Raw genomic sequence first — 13,376 nt, forward strand, 5'->3', positions numbered from 1 at the left:
ATATATCCAATTTAGCTGAAAAATACTAAAACGGGCTTTCTATGATTGATCATTTTGTGCAAAAGGACACCTACGGCAACTTGAATCGGGAGGATGTCACCATTGGCTCCAGCTATTACATAATGCTTGGTCGTCGCATTGACTGTATTGTCAATAATCTTAAGAGCGTGAGACTGGAAACCAGATGTGACAACTATAGCATGATGTTATTTGCATGTTTTCTACTTGCTATTGCAAAAAAGCTACAAATAGTGAAGATTCAGTCGTTGGAGATGTGCTGCAGCAGGGCATGGTTTGCAGCACAGGAAACTCTGCTCAGTGAATGCCGCTGTGTCTCCTCGGAAGCTGAAGTTGTTATGGAGAGCATAAAACACACCAAGTGCAAGGGGTTTAGTGTAGAGGCTGTGGATGCACTTGCTGATCCATTTGACAGTGACATCAAGATCTGCATCCCAGACACTTTGCGTTATGGTTAGATGTTTACCTTCAGACACTATCCTGTTGCAGTTAGATGTTTACTAAGCTACACTTCAATTGAGAGTGGATTTGAGATTTCATTCTGAAGAAGACGAATATCCCATGATGTATGTCACTGAATGGGCAATTTGTATTATCTTTTGTTGATGTTCTGAGTCTAGGCTATGATTTAGGCAAATTTATGGTTAAGCCTTGAAGGCTGCTACCCATAATGCCCCTCGTGGGCCTTCTGCGCAATGTTCGGTGCCTATCTGAAATTCTGAAATTAGACTGTAACCGCGTTATCTGCTTGTTATGTCACTTTGGGGGTATCTGAAGCATTTGTAATTGATTTTTTGTTTTGTGCTAAACTTATTAACAGATTATATGATAGTTCATCAGCTTCAAATCTGCTGCACGCAAGGTGTTATGCACTTATGTCCATTACTTGCTGGGTTCAAGGCCTACATGATACATTTGGAGCATAAGATCATGTTTGATCCTTTTGACCTCACATCATTTTTTCACACAAGAGATGCATTTCCTCGGTGCTTATACTTTTGCAAGAAACTGTTACCGTCAATCTGGGCGTTTGCGATGGACATGTGCATATTTGACTATTTGTCTCTACTGCACCACGGAAGCTTGTTGGAGGATTTATTTGTTTGTTTGTTTTTGGAGCCAAAAAAGCTCGTTGGATGTTGAACACCACAACTCGACAAGAAGCATTGTGAAATATGTTAGCCATTCAGTCTGTTGATCTGTTCCTACATTGCAGGAGCAACCGAAGCACAGTCACCAACTCACCATCCCCGCGTGCCCCTTCGATTCCTTTTTTCTTTGCAAGAAGCTACCTCTTCTGATGCTAGAAAAGAAATAAAGCACCCAGAGAACTCGATGCACATATCTTTTATTTACAGAACTGTGCTACTGAGACACTCATTTCTCGCACTGCAGCGTTACATTGTGCAGGCTGCAGAGCAGCCCTTACTGAGCTATTTGAATACAGTCATTCAGGACATGTACGCCATTCTCGCTCATCTGCTGTACTTCTGAAGGCGATAAAATCCGGATGCATCTGACACAGTTGATGAATTCCCTGCCAACAGGTAGAAGCACCTTAGAATGAGCTGAGTTGCTATGGTCATGAAACACAGTAAGGTTGGTTTGTGCTGGGTACAACTCAGGAACCAATGAAGCTAAAGATGCAGATAAGCTCATATACTTACTCCCATGGATCGTCTCCAACGAGAAGAACATCGTTCTCGTAGTCAACATAAACAAGCTTCCAGTCTGAACTGCCAGGATGTTCCAGTTTCCCCTGGAGCCCAAACATGCACGCAATGGCTGACCTCAACTCATGGTAATCTCTAAACCGTGTAACATCAATAGATCTTCCAACTGATCCCAGCTTTTGAACCTGTTAGCATGGATAACAAGATAGCATAAGCAGAAAGCAATGGTATGCCACATTCGATATCTAAAGGTACTTGAAAACTGTTTCATTTTTAGAATCTTTCAGTGTACCTTAGTATATGTCCGGACAGGCGGTTTTATCGGTTTCACACTTGCTGCATCCATACTGCAGGAAGGTGTTCCCATGGAACTGTTATGGATCTCCTGCAGAGGCAATACTTGGGAATCTCTTAAATTTGGTAGCTTTGAGAACATTCCTGCATCAAAGCTCCCAGTTGTCATTGGTTCAGAGCATGAGCTGTTTATATGGATAGCTTCCATGTGCAGGCCACTTAACGATGCACTCTGATTTCCACTCTCCTCTGAGTAACTCATTTGCACATATGAGTTGGATGTGCTTGGTAGGTTGTTCACATCATGTTGACCATCCAAATGTTGCATGTCAGGCGACATAAATGTTAGAGAATTTAGATCTGGGCTGCTGATAAACTCCTGGACGGAATTGGGAAAGCACTCTGAAAGGCAAGAGTTTTGAAATGCCTCCATGGTATCAGCATTTATAGTGGAAGTTATATCTGCAGATTGATTGAAAATGTTCTCTGGTGCACTAACTGAATGGATGCCATTGGAGTCCTGGTAATAGGAAGGCTGAATCACCCAATCCAGACCCTCAAAGAACTGCGGCGAACACCCTTGGTTTGGAAATGAGCTGACTGACTTCCCTCCATCAGGTGACTTTGATGGTTCGAACTTTGGTGGTGCCAGTAGTTCATGTTGTTCAACCTGCTGAACTTGCGGTTCTCCAGCAAAACCACCTCGAGTAAGTGCACCGGATGAATCTTCATTATTTCCACAGTTAACTTGCTCGGTTTCACAATCAACCAATTTTGGTTCTGAACCATGCCGCTGGTCATCACAAATCTGAGAAGGCACTGAAGAAAGCTCAGATTTATCTGAAATGGATTTGTGAGACAAGCCCTTCTTGCTCCTTCGAGTTTTAGTTCTATGCTCACCCTTGCTGTTTTGATCCGAAATACTTTGACTTGAGTATGAATCTGTGTTTCTTGGCCCTCTTGCTTTAACATCTAACTCCTGTGCAGAAGTTGAATCAATACCTTGCTGATCATCTTTCTGAATATTAGGAGCACTCAACTGCTGTTGGGCTTCATTTGAGAGCATGCTTTCTTGCTTTATTGAACCAGTGGAAGCACCAAATGTCGATGGAGGGATATAGCCGTGGTTAACATTTTGAATGATACTAGAGAATGAGGATTGCTGACAAGCAAGCGGACTCCCAAGGTTTTGGCCAGATTGATTTAGAAGCATCAAAGCCAATTCTGATCCAATCCCTGGCATGTGTTGCAAGTTACCAAAAGGATTTCCTTGTGCCCTTGGAATTGATGACATATTTACAGATCCAATTTGTAGCCCGGGAACTGCAAACGCAAAAGTAAGAAAGATTGTTTTAGCTTACTGCTTACTTCTGGATTCTAAAGAAAGAAAACCTGGAGAATGGTAGATAAGAGAAATACCTCCATAACTGGGAAGACATTGCCTCTTCGAATTCAATGGAGAAGAGAAGACCAGAGAGTTCTCTGGGGTTTCGATATCCCATAGGCTAACTCTTTCAGGTCTTTCTCCATACCCATGTTCATCCCATTCTACCTGCAAGTTGCGCCATTTTGAGTTTGGCCATCGCATTGGATCGTAGTCACTAATTCCCACGACTGTACCGGTGCATCTGCAATGTATAGCAATTTTGTTTGGAATAGTTATGGCGCAGAGGTATTGAGTATTGACCATACAATAAGCCAAAATATGATTCTAGAATTTACAACTTAAATGGCATAATTATGTTATAGCCAATCTAAAATCATATTTTTATAGGACGCATGAAAAGGTTAATAATTCATTTTTCTAAAAAAAGGATGAGGAACTATTCCTGTAATATTTTATTTTATTTTAGCCTTAGAAGCGTGTTCATTCACCTTGTACAGTTGACACTACACACCAATTTCAGATGAGAGCGCTAAAATTCGGAGCATAGAATTGGAGCTAGAAAACTGCTACATGCATACAAAGGGCAGAGACAAACCTGCGCTTGCTTGACTCCTCTGTCTCAAACATCGTTGCAAACCTCATTCCAACTGATGGTTGCATATATGTGGCCTTATTGTACCTTGCAAGAGGAATTACAAATGGCGACGGACTTGTCCTAGAGAGATTTCAAGAATAATATATGTAAATATGGCTAACGAAAAGCATACTAAATAACAGGTAAAAACTGAAATGGCTAGATAAATTACATACCGAGGATTGTAGTAAATAGTAAATGAGCCACCACTTGACGCTGCATGAGCCGCAGCAGCAAGAACGCCTATGTGCATACTATCAGTAGACAAGACAGATGATGACAAAGCCGGCTGTTGTCGGGTGGCCCGCCTAACACCCACAAGGAGTTGTGACTTCTCATCCCTGCACCAACATTTTTTCCTCACCTATGACTTCACATTGTAAGGAGATGCGGTGTAATATGTGTATGTAATAGGACTAGAAAGAGGCATGTATGGTATAAGTAAGGAATAGGCTTTCACAGAAAGGCATGGAATAGCTTAGAGGGATAGTATTTAACAAAGTTTATTATGTGGAAGATTATGGCATGCAAAGATAATTTAGACTAAGTTAAATCTTAGTATCACTGTGGCATAACGCAATAGTGGTTGCTTTCTTCGTGGCATTGGCAAACATTGGCCCATAACTTGAGTAAGGCAGCATAAACCTTGAAAACTCGGGAAGTTTACTATGTACATTGGTGACCAACTATTAGGAAAGGCAGCAAAGTTAGACCAATACACATGGTGTTTCCTTCATGACAACAAGTGATAGACCAACAGTTTTTGTGTCCCTTTGAAATGATATCATTGGAGCACATCTATATAAAATCTAACAGATTTAATTGCTAAACACTCGACACTGCCATATGCCTTTACTTACAAGTTGTTCAGTTAAAATGCATACCTGATAAATAAGACAGAATCCCCTGCTTTAAGCCGTTTCGCCCCAACAAAAAGACTCCACCCAGTTGTTAGAAGATGTCTCTTTGGCTGCCCTGTAAAGAACATCAAGACAAGAAAGTTTTAGACGATAGGGACCAAAGGTAACAAGCACTTTTCATCCATGAATTAAAAAAAACCAAGTCAAACAGTGGCCGACCCTACCACGATAAATGTGACGAAATGTCCACAGGTTATCATGCAAATCTCGAACAATAAGTTCTTGATTAGGAGGCTGCATTGAGTAATCCTGGGGATTCATAACATAGCCATGAGCTGAAGAGACTGGAAAAAAGATCAACCAACTAACCAAGTAAATGGAATGTGGAGAAAAGGTTCTTACAAGTTGTGGGAACAACTTCTCTGCAGCCCTTCGTGGCACTGAGAAACCACCATGTGTACTTGTATCACTTGCTGTCAAATTTTTGCAGAAATATTCTGTGGGATGCTTGCTTTTGGTGTACGCGCCAAGAGATGGAATTGGGAAGACTTCAGTTTCCTGAAATGGACGACATGAATAAGGTTCAACAGCTTCAGAACTTCTTCAGTAATTACATTTCCTATAATTACTGGTGCTTTCTGAAAGCAGTGCATGTTATTGCAGGTGTCAGCACATTTCTTTGGAAGCTATCAAAGATGCCATTTCCTATAATTACGTGTCGTTTGAGAAATCTCGAAATTAAAGTAACATCACTCACTTACAGAGTGCACGAAATGCATCAAAGCAACATCATTCACTTACAGAGTGCACTGGTTGAAGGGTCATCTGAGCATAAATCTCATCAGTTTCCTTGTCAGCCTGTGCAAATCAAAGATTCAAGCATTGATTTTTGAGCAATGCACATTGGGCAATCCAAACATGCAATCTGAATTATCATCTACACTTACATGCAAAGTAATGCTGTGGACTTGACATAGCAGCTGGGACGGGAGGCTCGGGTAGTTCGGGATGCGAGAATTCGGAACCTTTTTAGTGGTAGCCGCAACCTGCAACAGAATAGCTTCAGCATCGATAGTTTCGAAGAGCAATTCTGAAGTTATGCCCATGAGCAGGCATTCCATGAGCAGGTAAAGGAAATCAGCCAAACAAATTCGTTGCATTAGTGAGCAATCCACAGCAGCAACATTTGCAGGCACCGTATGGAGATGAAATTAACCGGAACAGAATATTCAGAATCCATCCGGACCTGCTCGCTGTGCCCCTGGGGGAAGTAGTAGACGAGGCTCCCCCGCTGCGGTAGGCACACCAGCGGCCCCGCGCAGGCATGCCAGAGCTCGGAGTTGATCACCTTCTTCGCACCTGATGGGAGCACGGGAAGAACACTCGCATCACATCACACCTAAATGCGACGGGCTAATGCGAAATTCTGCATGAGTAAGAAGATGATGCAGCAGCAGTGGTATCTGAAACACTCACCCTGCGTCTCTCCCATGAGCTGCATTTCGTCGAGCAGCGCCGCCGCGTTCCTCAGGACACCCGACGTGGCCTTCTCCTGCGAGGACGCCATGGCCAGAATTCCAGAAACCCCACCAAACCGGAGCTTAAAAACCGCGGCTTTCTTGATGCCAAGGCCCCGGGTAATGCTCGATTCCCAGCTTACGCACACTTCTCCATTGCTAGCTCAAGACTCAGAAATCTCAGGATGCCTGCATGCCACTGTAAGAACCAGGAAGTGGGTGTGTTACTGCTAAATGGCAAAGGTGTTGGCGAGCAGCAGGCAAAGAGATGAGTGAAGGCCAGGGGAACAAGATGGCCCCCAAATGCATTCGTAGTAGTAGTAGTAGTCCTAGCCGCTAGGAAGCTAAGCTAGGGGTTGGGTCCCCCATGGCTACCACGACCCCGCCTTTCCCAAGAAAGCAGGCGGCTTTTGTGTCCTCACGCCACGCAGCGCATGCCTCCTACGAGGCAGTAGGAGTAAAGCCCGGCAGGTGCTAGGCCTACGCGCAGCGTAAAAATGGCTCAAAGAAAAGAATCTCGGTCAGCTATAGCTCGACCAAGCGCGCACGCCACTTGGCGCCCGGGGTCCTGACGCTGGGGGTCCGTCCTAGCGTTGCCGAACCTGCAACGGCGTCAAGCATGGGCATGGCGAGCCTCCCTGAAGACAAGGGAGCAACACTAGAGCTCGTCATCCCTTTCCCCAGGTGATGAACTGCCGGCCAAGCTGCGAGCAGAGCAATGCCGGGCAAGAGCAGAGCTTAAGATCACAAGCGGCTTTGATGTAGTAGTACCAACCTTGAAGGCTAGTGCTGCAACTGCTGCATTGTTCGCCCGCCAAATTCGAAGCAAATTTATCTTCAAACAGATATCCGAAACAAACAAGGCATGAAAAAAAAGAAGACGGGCTCCATCCCGGAAGAGGCAAGGGCAAGTGGAGAACCGAACGGGACAAGAGGTGACGAGGAGAGTAGTAGTGCGAGACAAGGCAAGAGCAATGACAAGAACACACACAGATGAGAACCCACCTTGGCTTTGTCTCTTTCTCCTCTCCCGAGAGCGCCACAAGCCGGGACGCCCGGCCGGCCGCGTAGTGGTGGGAAGTCTGCAGTGGAGAAGGCGACCGAAGCGAAGCCCCAACCCCCAGCTTCGTCCGCCTGATAAATAAGCGAGGCTGCGAGGAGGGGAGGAGGAGCACGACACCAAGTGCCAAACGCGCGGCGCCAGGAGGCGGGGTGGAGCTCTGATAAAGGCAACAAAGCGAGCTGGGGAGGGGGCAGCAGCGGAAAGGGTAGGAGGGAGATGGGGGCGACGGGCGAGGCCGTGGCACGCCGGGGAGGGGAGCACGCGAGGAGGTGGTGGTGGCGTAGTATGAACAGTGGAAGCAGCAGCTGCAGCGAGGTGGTGTGCGCCCAGTGTCCGGTGCGTATGGCGTGGCGTAGGGCCGTAGCTACCAATGATATCATACGGCTCTCGGGGTGGCCACTGCGCGAACTGTGATGGCTGCTCAAGTGGTGACCGCTGCTGCGCGGCTTTGGGCGAAAGATGCCGAGCTTTCGAGGGGAGGAGGCCATGATGCCTCATTTGCGCAGGCATGCTTTGCTGCCTGCCCCTGCCTGCCTCCCAGTCTCCCTCCCACGGTCCAACCCCCAACACCCTCTCTCTTTGCGTCTCTGCCCCGCCTTGATCCCCACATGTCAGCAGCTGCGATCGGCAGGCGCGCGTCGGAGCAGTGCGCGCGTACGGCGTGCCTACGCGTGCTGCCAATGCGCGACGCGCCACGCCACGCCGTCGTCTATGCGTCTCCTCTCTCGTCGCGTCGCGCGGTGGGTCGTGGGTGGATGCGACGGATGGGAGGGGAGCCGCGGATCCGCTCGGTCCGGAGATCGTCCGGCGGTCGACGCGACGCACGCGGCTACCCAAGGATACGTGCGTACGGCGAGGGTGGCAGCCTTGGCGCAGGGGAAGAAGAAGAAGGCGCTCGCTCCTGATGGAAATGCCAGCGGCGCACGACACGGCACCTCAACCGGGGTCATGTTTAGTTTCCCCCAACTCTCAACTTTGGCACTATGCAAAAAAAAGATTCCCCATCACATCAAACTTGCGGTGCATGCATGGAGTACTAAATGTAGACGAAATTAAAAACTAATTGCACAGTTTTGTTGTACTTTGCGAGACGAATCTTTTGAGCCTAATTAGTCAATGTTTGGACAATAATTCACAAATACAAACGAAACGCTACAGTGTGCTACAGTGCTGTAACAGTAATTTGGCACCTCCCAACTTCAACAACTAAACAAGGCCCGGATTTGCCCGCCGTGTTGAGTTCGCTGACGACCGATGGGAGACGCTGGACCGACGACCGGAGACCAGCCGTGTCGACATAGCGCCGTACGTCGCCATGACACAACGTACGCGTACATGGCTCAAAGCTGAGAGCAGCAGCAGCAGCAGTGCGTACGGTGTCCTACGCATGCGCATTGTACGTACGTAGATGTCCCCTCGCACAGTGTACGGATCGAGACGTCTACTCGTATAGTAGGAGTACTATACTCTCCATCTTTCTTGCGCCTCGAAAGTCCAAACCGCGCGCACACACAAGCCGACCATAATGAGATTCGCCGGTGTGAAGAGCCGGGCCGGCTCTTTTTCGCTGTTGACGATAAAAAGTCGCTTTTTTCACCTCCCTCTCCCTACTTCCTTCCCAGGCCGCCCGAGATCAGGATCAACATGAGGAATCATGCGCATCATCGCTGTGCGTTGGCCCTATGCTACCTGATATCTCGTTTCGCATGAAGGGAGAGCATGAGCAACGACGAACGCCCGCTCCGAACACATCATTTCGTTTCGTCACACTTTTAGGGCGGTGCTACTGCACGAAAAAGGTCGCGTAGCTCGCCAATCGCGAGTAAAGGCGCGCTTGCTGGATCCGTTGCATGCGCTTGCAAAAAAGAAAATGGCATGCGTTCAGTTTCGTCAATAAAAAGTTTGGATCCAAAAGTTTACATGGAAAAAAAATCTATGGTCGATCCTTGACGATGTGCGTTTCAAGAAACGATGTGCAGGGAAAAACTCTATTCAGTTTCGAGAGCAAAAGTTTACAGAGAAAAAACAAGAGTTTCAAGAGCTGCATTTCAAGAAACGAACCATACGTTTGAAATGCAGATCTTCCTGCCTGTGTTTCCTCAGTTCAGGAAACGATGTGCAGGGAAAAACTTTATGGTCAATAGCTTTTTGACTTGAGCGTGCACTCTGTACGGCCCGGTGTTTTGGCATGCGTCACCAGCGTGGCTCTCAAGTGCATTTTCAACGATGCCGCGCCTCTTTTCGCGCTTTATGTGTGAAAAAAGGGTTGACAAGGCTAGTGGTAAGACCTCCAATCTAGCACACCCCTTTGTGTATCTAGAAGAGGAGAGGATGCAATCATCAATATTCCTCTGGTTTGGCCCTATGGTTTGTAGCAATTGTGTAGCTTCCATTGCAGGACGTGAGGACGACGACCAACCTTTGCGCCGGCTTTTTTTTATCCCCACAATGACCCGTGACATTTGTGGTTACCCTCCATGGAAAATGTAGAATTTGTGTAGATTTTCTCTCTATTTGTAGGCATACATGTGTCTAGCTTTTTGTCATACCCTGAAATTTTTGGATTTCAGGATGTAATTAGAAAGAATAATTAAACAATGATTTTCTCATAATTTTTAAAAAATTCCAACATTTATTTTCTTGATAGGAAACTTAGTATAGGAAAATAATTGGTTGTTTTTCTAAATTAAATAAGGTTGTCTTGTGTGTTGCAATCATGCCAATGCATCTTGGTGTTTCTTGAGAGCAAAAAGGTTTTAAAATGCGTTGAGCCGACGACCAGGTTCTTTTGAGAATTTTACAGCTTTTCTGAAATTTATTCTCATTTTTCTAGAGCTAAATCTATTTATTAGAAGGCTCTATAATATTTTTCATGAGCTTCAAGAATTTTATCTGGATTCCTTGTGTCCCAAATTATCTCTGGAATTTTTCCTGGGATTTTCTGGATATTTTTCGTGCTTTAAAAACATTATCTAGAATATCCTAGATTTGTTTTTGCATTGAAAAATCTATTCTGGAAACTAACAAAAACCCTAAATCTTTATCGGGTTGGATCCAAGCAAACCTGACCCGACCTGATTCCATCCAAACCCGGCATTTCCCTCTCCCTGGCTGTGGACCCCACCCCTTCTTCACGGCGAGGCCGCAAGGCTGGGTTTGGGCTCGACCCGCTTGTCTGGCTGCGCACAACAACGCCTCCGCCACTTTCTCCTAGGCATACGCACCACGCAGGCTGAGGCTCCGCACCCCTATCAATAGCGCGTAGTCAAGCCCAGTGCATCCTCCGGCCGACATCGTTGCCTCGCGCCCTCGCTTGCGGCAGTGCCGCCGCCGGTCCCCTGCGTCTGATTCGATGCCCATGGTTGCCGCTAGAGCAAACCAGCACCACCAGAAGCTTCACAAGGTCAAGCCGAGTGCAGCGAGCCTGCTCCCTCGCTCGCCAAGCCCTGCGCCGTCTTCCGCCGCCGCTAGGTCGAATTCCAGACGGAGCAGCTAATCCCCAACCATGGTAAGCGCATCCCCGAGTTCCCCTCAACCCCATCTTCATCTTTCCCACCTCACCTAAGCCCCTAGACGGCCAAAACGTCGGCGATTTGACCACCCAGAGCTGGCCGTCGGCCATGTGAGCAAAGCTTTATAAGCTTTTGCATCTAGGCCGCCATGTGAGCAAAGCTCTATAAGCTTTTGCATCTAGGCCCCTAAGGAAAGCTGAAATGCTTAGCTTCGTTCCTTGTGTCTTGGCTGATCTACAGAAAGACCCTTATAGAGATTAGAATCTAGTTAACAGATCTAAGCCATGATCTTTTGTAGATCTAACCCGAACCTTAGTCTATTCACGAGCACTATTTCATGTGTCTTGCATATCTTTTCTGATAGCCCTCCAAATCTATAATTAATCATATCTAGATCCCTACAACCTTGTTTTAGCTCTACCATCATCGTTTAAGCTCCGTTTCAATCCGTACTTGATGCGTTAGGTTCATCTCAATATAAACTACGCGCTAGTCATGATGTTTACCTTAATGTGTGTTTTAAGAATTTATTCTGAAATTAATTTTATTAATGTTTAGTTGAATGGGTTTTCTTAATGAAACTTAATTAGGGTATACATATCGGTTTTCATAGTTAATATTAATTTGACTAATCCTATTTAACTAAGTTTTCTAAATAAAATCTAAATAGAGTTATACCTCACTTTTATAATTAAATTTTAATTTGATTAACACCTATTACGCTTGTTCTTTAATAATATCTAATTAGAGCTACACTTCGGTTTTTCATAATAATGTTCAATTGATTAATGTTTATTGAATTTTCTTTCTAAATAAAAGTTACATAGGTTATATCTCGAGTTTTCTGAATTAAATGTTAATTTGGCTGTATATACATATAAATGTGTTTTCGAATGTTAAATTGCTTAGTTTAACACGAATCATAAAGTTATGCACTTAGATGTTACCACAATGGTTATTATTTTCCAAATTAAATGATTCAAAGTGGTATAAATTGTACACAAACTGTAACTAAAATTTGACTAAGCTTTACTTCGTATTTTCAAAATATAAATATAATATGAGTTAATCCTAAGATAGGATAATTCTCTGAAATATTATCTACATTAATTTCTAAATTTAAAATGCATCAAGCACCTAGTTCTTTTCTTTTATGAACCCAAATCTTTTGATAGTGTATCTTCTCAACCAAAACTTCATTTCAGTCGGTTCTTGTTGTGTTAATCTTCTGAAATAGTACGGTATAGTTTATCAACATTGTTTCACCGTGTTTCGTGTTTTTGAAAATAAATATGGTATTAATTTTAAGTAATACTTATTTACTTAGCTTTTTCTAATTAAAAGCTAATTAGGTTTATACATCAGTTTTCTTTAAGCAAGTGTTAATATGATTAATATCAATGTGAATGAGTTTCTAATTATGGCTTGTCTAGTTCGATGCGACATATAAAGATATCGATTAGGTGCTATTACATATAGTTTATTTTCCAAAGTTAAATGTTTAAGTGGGATAATTTATACATGAATATTTATTTATATAACACATCTTTTCATATACAAATATAATTTGAATTAACTCTAACTTAGGGTATTTTCTAAAAGTATCTTTCACATGTATTTTTTAAATAAAAATAAATGCAGAATATAGCTCTTGTCTTTTCCTTTATAACCAAAGTTTCCTCGATAGATGTATGCTTTCAATGCCATCGTTCTTAGTGTTTTATGCGCTTTCGTGATCTTAATCGAGCCCTATTCTTTAGTATACTCTTTTTAAGCTTTTCTTTTGATTGGTGCATTGTTCTTAGTTGTACTTATTTGTTTGCTTGTAGGCTTGTGCCCGATGATTGCTTCGAGTAGATGGATTGCTGTTCGAAAGCTTTAAACATTAAGAGTTCCAAGAGAGTAAGAGATGAAGAGCAATAAGAGTAACTTTTTGTTAGAGAAAGGCAAGTGTCCCTAACCATCCTTCTATCTATGCTTATTTACAAGAATACCATACATTAATTGGAACATGGAGAACTACCTAGAAAAATAGTACAACCAGAATAACTATATGGCTCTGGTTTTGGTTAATTAATTAGAGACTCTAGTTTGGGGTAATCTTACCGAAAGTGCAAGAAGGGGGGACTGAGTCGTTGTATAGCCCGATCCTCTTGGGAAGTCAGATTTGCTAAGACACTATGCTAACTAGGGAGGGTTATGCGCGCTTGACACCGAAACCTCAGCGGGTTACCACTTATTAGGGAATCTTTGTAAAAGTTTCGTAGCGTCTCTATGCAATCACACCTCGATAGTGTGATAAGTGCCTACTTTCGCACATCATGGTTGGGTTTAAAGTTCTTCTGAACTTTTACGCGACTTGTGATGAAAGTGTACAACCTCTTTTGAGTGTCTAAAACCGATATATCAGTCGTGCTC

At 44.2% G+C, this 13,376-nt stretch overlaps 1 protein-coding gene across 2 annotated transcripts; it reads right to left on the reverse strand.

Annotated features, from left to right (window-relative positions):
- Positions 1-1,184: 1,184 nt before the first annotated feature.
- LOC117850642 (auxin response factor 11) lies at positions 1,185-7,792 on the reverse strand. 2 transcript variants are annotated; one of them, XM_034732498.2, is made up of 14 exons: positions 7,389-7,792; positions 6,343-6,582; positions 6,113-6,225; positions 5,814-5,912; positions 5,668-5,724; positions 5,269-5,424; positions 5,094-5,175; positions 4,891-4,981; positions 4,183-4,347; positions 3,968-4,087; positions 3,405-3,613; positions 1,984-3,308; positions 1,686-1,876; positions 1,185-1,555 (listed from the first exon to the last, which is right to left on the reverse strand). In XM_034732498.2, exons 2-14 carry the CDS (start codon positions 6,431-6,433, stop codon positions 1,444-1,446), a joined length of 2,811 nt encoding a protein of 936 aa, XP_034588389.1. In that variant the 5' UTR covers positions 6,434-6,582; positions 7,389-7,792; the 3' UTR covers positions 1,185-1,443. The 2 variants fall into 2 exon arrangements, with proteins under 2 accessions (XP_034588389.1, XP_034588388.1); XM_034732497.2 differs by having other exon boundaries at positions 5,091-5,175.
- Positions 7,793-13,376: the final 5,584 nt, after the last annotated feature.

The sequence above is a fragment of the Setaria viridis genome, chromosome 3 (genome assembly GCF_005286985.2).
Source record: "Setaria viridis chromosome 3, Setaria_viridis_v4.0, whole genome shotgun sequence".
In the NCBI taxonomy this organism is placed as follows: Eukaryota; Viridiplantae; Streptophyta; class Magnoliopsida; order Poales; family Poaceae; genus Setaria; species Setaria viridis.

Coding starts and splice junctions, on each gene's coding strand:
- LOC117850642 (XM_034732497.2), bottom strand. CDS start 6,433: ATGGCGTCCTCGCAGGAGAAGGCCACGTCGGGTGTCCTGAGGAACGCG. Junction 3,614..3,967: donor GAGGAGTCAAGCAAGCGCAG/GTTTGTCTCTGC, acceptor TATACATTGCAG/ATGCACCGGTACAGTCGTGG. Junction 1,556..1,685: donor GTTGGAGACGATCCATGGGA/GTAAGTATATGA, acceptor ACCTGTTGGCAG/GGAATTCATCAACTGTGTCA.